This window comes from Cicer arietinum, chromosome 2 (genome assembly GCF_000331145.2).
Source record: "Cicer arietinum cultivar CDC Frontier isolate Library 1 chromosome 2, Cicar.CDCFrontier_v2.0, whole genome shotgun sequence".
Classification (NCBI taxonomy): domain Eukaryota; kingdom Viridiplantae; phylum Streptophyta; class Magnoliopsida; order Fabales; family Fabaceae; genus Cicer; species Cicer arietinum.
In genome coordinates, this window is record NC_021161.2 from 11527439 (window position 1) to 11532875 (window position 5437).

At 28.3% G+C, this 5437-nt stretch overlaps 1 protein-coding gene across 1 annotated transcript; it reads left to right on the forward strand.

Annotated features, from left to right (window-relative positions):
- Positions 1-1042: 1042 nt before the first annotated feature.
- LOC101510540 (agamous-like MADS-box protein AP1) lies at positions 1043-2037 on the forward strand (the record flags this gene model as incomplete). The annotated part of the gene is made up of 3 exons (XM_027332063.2): positions 1043-1087; positions 1621-1736; positions 1934-2037. Coding segments are annotated over 3 exons (246 nt in total), but the record flags the coding sequence as incomplete, so codon positions are not given.
- Between the last annotated feature and the right edge of the window lie 3400 nt (positions 2038-5437).

The following is a 5437-nucleotide window of genomic DNA, read 5'->3' on the forward strand; positions in this document are numbered from 1 at the left end:
GGCCGATTCATCCGATTTGGATATTATTGACCGATTTTTGCGAATATGCAGAAATCTTTCTCATTATTACAATGGATCCTCAAAAAAAAAAAAGTTTACGTTGTCTAAAGTATTTTTTACACATGATCTGTTATGATTTGGAATATATCTATCTTTTTATCCAAACACTATTTGGGAGAAGATTTAGCTTCAATGAGTCTCAAAGAGCTTCAATGTTTAGAGCAACAGTTAGATACTGGTCTCAAGAGCATCCGTACCCGCAGAGTACCTACTTACACTATTCTTTAATGTTTACAAAGAGTTATTCAATGAAATAATTCAAATAAAATTATTTTTAGAGTAAAGAACTATATATTTACTTAAATATTTCTATATCTAAATTCATTATTGCAAGCATTGAAATAACTAACAAAATTTAAGAAAATAAAAAAAAAAGCTTTTAATTATATCGAAAAGAAAAGAGTACTTTATGTTTTTTTAGTCCTAAAATTAATATATAAGTTTAAATAAATGAGTAAAAATATTTTTTTTCCTAAAAAGAACGTAGTATATGTTATACAGAAACAGGAGTACAGGGTTTATAAATGTTGATAATTTGTAATTAGCTTCCTAAATTTGTCAATAACTAAATACAAAGTATTTTAAAAGTTATTAAATGAAATTATTAAATTATTTAAATATTTTTTATTCGAATTAAATTCAGGAGTCTGACAAATTTAGAGACTATATATTATAAATTTTTATTAAACCTACATTGTTAAATCTTTATTCATTAATAATAACGAGTTTCCCAAAATTTATGTTGTTGTAAAAGGAAAAATAACTATTCACATGTGTATATAAAGCTACTTTGGGACTAATTACTAATCATATAAAAGTTATATAATATTGTGACAGAATCAAGTCTTATATGAGGCCATTTCTGAGTTCAGAAAAAGGTACGCCTCAAACTTCAAGTTAATTTATTTAAGTTTTCTGTCACATTGAACACAATTTGAGGATAACATGGATATGATATGGAAAATTGTGCTCTTTCATATAACAGGAGAAAGGGATACAAGAGCAGAATAACATGCTCACAAAGGAGGTAAGTAAGATCAGTTTACAGCCTTTTTTTTATTCATTAATTTTATAGCTTGATTAATGTTATTTATTTTTATTGCTTTGTTGGTCCTAAATTGATTGAGACTGACTTTAAAATTTTGCCTATATGCCAAGTTGGAGTACCTCTAATACTTTTTTACAATTTTCCCTTATTCGTAATTTTATTAAATAATCAAAATTTTATTAAAAAAAATACAAGGAGTGTACTCTAAGAAGACATATACATTTGTGGGTTACAAAGCAAGAGAAAGTCAACACAAAGATTTATATAGCCACTCATTGAAACAATAGCCAATATTCATGCAACCCTTATAGTACTATTAATAATTATAAGAAACAAAAAACTCAAGCAGTTGCTTAACCATACATATATAGTTTTTTTATCAAGATTTAACCCTCTCATTATAATTTTTTATTTTATTTGATATGCTATATATATATATATATATATATACACTAATAAAATCTAAAAATTTCTTTGTATATTACTACCATATGTTTGTGATTTGAAATTAGATAAAGGAGAAGGAGAAGGCTGTAGCACAGGAGGCTGCTGCTCAATGGGATCAACCAAACTATAGGGTTGATACATCTTTCTTACTACAAGACCCACTTCCTGTTTTGAATATGGGGTAGGGTAACTTTTCTATAATAAAATCATATATATATATATACATATTTTCCATTTATATAATGTGATTTGACACTTTCTTTAAGATCATCTCCTCTAGCTATGGCAAATTATATTTTCATATTCCTAATTCTTCTTTGAACAATGCTATATCTAATTAATGAATTAATGAATTTTGTTTAATATATATTTGTTCAGTGGCAATTACCGTGAGGGAGCACAAGAACTGGGGAGGAACGAGCTTGACCTGACACTTGAACCACAATATTATTATAATTCTTAATTGCCACCTTGGATATGGTGTTGAAAACTTTTTTATTTATTTTTAATTTACAAGCATATATGAACGTGTATATGTCTTCATGTTAATTTGAATTGAATACCTTATACTTGAGTCAATGTTATATGGTTAATTTTCAATAAATTAAAGACATTAATTTGAAGTGTTTTTGTTGTAAGTGGATATCGACTTTGTAATAAAAACGTATTGTTAAATATGGTGAACTTGATACTACCACTAGGCACTAGTTGAATACTTATATCATTATTTTATGAGGATTATAGAAGGAAAGGGATAAAAATAATGGATCAAAATCTTTTTATTTATTTTCGTTATTTTTGCAGTGTTATTAATAATCATTTCCAATACAGCTGCTTCATAGGTTTTCTTTCGGAATCTATTGGCACGCGTCCATCTCCATGAAGGAATCTAAATGCTAGACTCATCAGACAATGGACGTACCACTCCAACTAAATATATATAAAATTAATCTTTTTTTTAAATGTTAATAAAATCAATAAAGATTTAATATATAAAAACCGTTAAAGTAAATAGTTTGTTACTTTGACAGTTAATCACAATTATTCAATGTTAAAAAATATTTAATATTTAAATATCTTTCTTATTTAATATTAGTGTCTCTAAAATACTATTCATTTAATTTTAATTTGGTTATCATTAATGTTCTGATTTATTGATCATAGGATAAAATTTAGACAATAGACTTTAATTTTGATTAGAATTTTCAAATAAACATGATCAATATATTTTTTTTTATCAGTAGATGAGATAGTAAATATACAAAAACTCACACACATAATTGTGTGGTTCTAGTATTGAACTCGAGATATATATTTAATCAAACAATATTGACATTTGTCAATCGAGTTACACAATGTTTTACTGAGAGAAATTTAGAGTAAAAAATTACTAGAAAATATCTACCTTAATTATTTCATTGCTAATTCCTTTTTTAACTAAATTTTTTTAAATAATGAGAGATATTCACATTTGTTACGTTATGTGCACAAAAAATAATTATGTAAGAGTTAGAGACAAATGCTTTGTAAGCATCGTAATTGATTGTTACATCGGTCTGAAAATGTACTATTAGAATTTTTATTTTCCTTACAAATAAACCACCCTCAAGATTTCCATAAAAAAATACTCGACAATTTTAACTTAGGCCAATCCATCCCGTGACAACCTCAATTTTGGTCTACTAGCCTCTACCTATGTAAATTCTAGTTGTTCTGATCTCCTTTCTCGTTTGTTTTTCTATTTCTCATCATGGATAAGTGGAGAGACATCATGGATAAGTGGAAAGACATCTGATCTCTTTTTCATTATATGTTCATGTTATCCTTTAAGCTCAAGATGAACTAAACCTGTTTTTAAGTAAGGATCAATGAAGTTATAAAAAGAAGCACTACGTGAAAAACTGCATTTTACAACGCTTTTTTTAATCCATTTACAGCGCTTTTTCAAAAAACAAAGCGCTGTGGAATCGAGCGCTGTAAATGATACAACAACGTTTTTAAAAAAGCGCTATAAAACATGTAAATATAACGCGCGCTTGTTATGCACATTTTACAGCGCTTTTGCAACAAAGCGCAAAAGCGCTGTAACATGCACCCCATTATATGAGTTATGGGTCTGCATTTTACAGCGCTGTAAAATGCACACCCATTATATGAAATTATGGATCTGCATTTTACAGCGCTTTTTTGAGAAAGTGCTGTAAAATGCACACCCATTATATGAATTTATGGGTCTGCATTTTACAGCGCTTTTGTTGTATATTTTACAGGGCTTTCTCAAGAAAGCGTTGTAAAATGTACACCATTAAAGCGCTTTACAACAACATTTTACAAATGAAAAGTATGGGTCTGCATTTTACAGCGCTTTTGTTGTATATTTTACAGGGCTTTCTCAAGAAAGCGTTGTAAAATGTACACCATTAAAGCGCTTTACAACAACATTTTACAAATGAAAAGCGCTGTAAATTAAATATTTGAAATGAAAAGCGCTTTTTAGCTTTTTATGACATTTTTTTTAGAAAGCGCTGTCTTTTATCTTTGTATCCAAAATTATTTTGATCCAAAATCAGTTCACAATCAGTGCACACAACAACAAAACATATTCAAATAAGCAGTTCACATAATCAGTAGAACAGAAATCAGAACTCTGTAACTTAATTAACAGATATGTAACTCTGTAACTCTGTAATTTACAACCTAATTAACTATATTCAGATACATATATATAACCTAATTTACAACCTAATTAACTACATTCATATATATATATATATATATATATATATACAACCTAAACTACATTCAGATCCATATGCATGTTCATATATTGTGTCCTATGATCATTTACATATAATAACTAACAGAATATACATAATATGCACTAGCTACCATATAATATTCAGATCCCTTGCCCAACAGCAAGCTATTTCCCAGAAAATCAAATAATTTGCATGTCAAGCACATACTGACACCAGTCTTCCTTTAATTCCATCAGATCTTCCTCAAAATATGATGGACTGGAATTGTCAAAGTACTGCAATATAAAAATTGAACATATTATATTAAGTTAGTATCAAATATATAGATAATTTATATATGAAAATCATATAATGCAAATACCGTACCGTTTCTGGGATAATAGTTTTATTCTTCTCAACAATCTCCTTCATGAATCTCAATACGTAGTACCCACAGTCGATGTTATTTGTTTGACGAGGGCACTTTATTGAGATCCATGTAATGTTATTAGACTTCTGCTTCGACACTTTAGCACCTCTTTGAGCTCGATAAACTTTTAAGGCACTATCGAATGAATAAATGTGATTATTAGAGCATAAATATTTATATATATATATATAAATATTCATGCTCTAATAATCACATTTATTCATTCGATAGTGCCTTAAAAGTTTATCGAGCTCAAAGAGGTGCTAAAGTGTCGAAGCAGAAGTCGAATAACATTACATGGATCTCAATAAAGTGCCCTCGTCAAACAAATAACATCGACTGTGGGTACTACATATTGAGATTCATGAAGGAGATTGTTGAGAAGAATAAAACTATTATCCCAGAAACGGTACGGTATTTGCATTATATGATTTTCATATATAAATTATCTATATATTTGATACTAACTTAATATAATATGTTCAATTTTTATATTGCAGTACTTTGCCAATTCCAGTCCATCATATTCTGAGGAAGATCTGATGGAATTAAAGGAAGAATGGTGTCAGTACGTGCTTGACATGAAAATTATTTGATTTTCTGGGAAATAGCTTGCTGCTGGGCAAGGGATCTGAATATTATATGGTAGCTAGTGCATATAATGTATATTCTGTTAGTTATTATATGTAAATGATCATAGGACACAATATATGA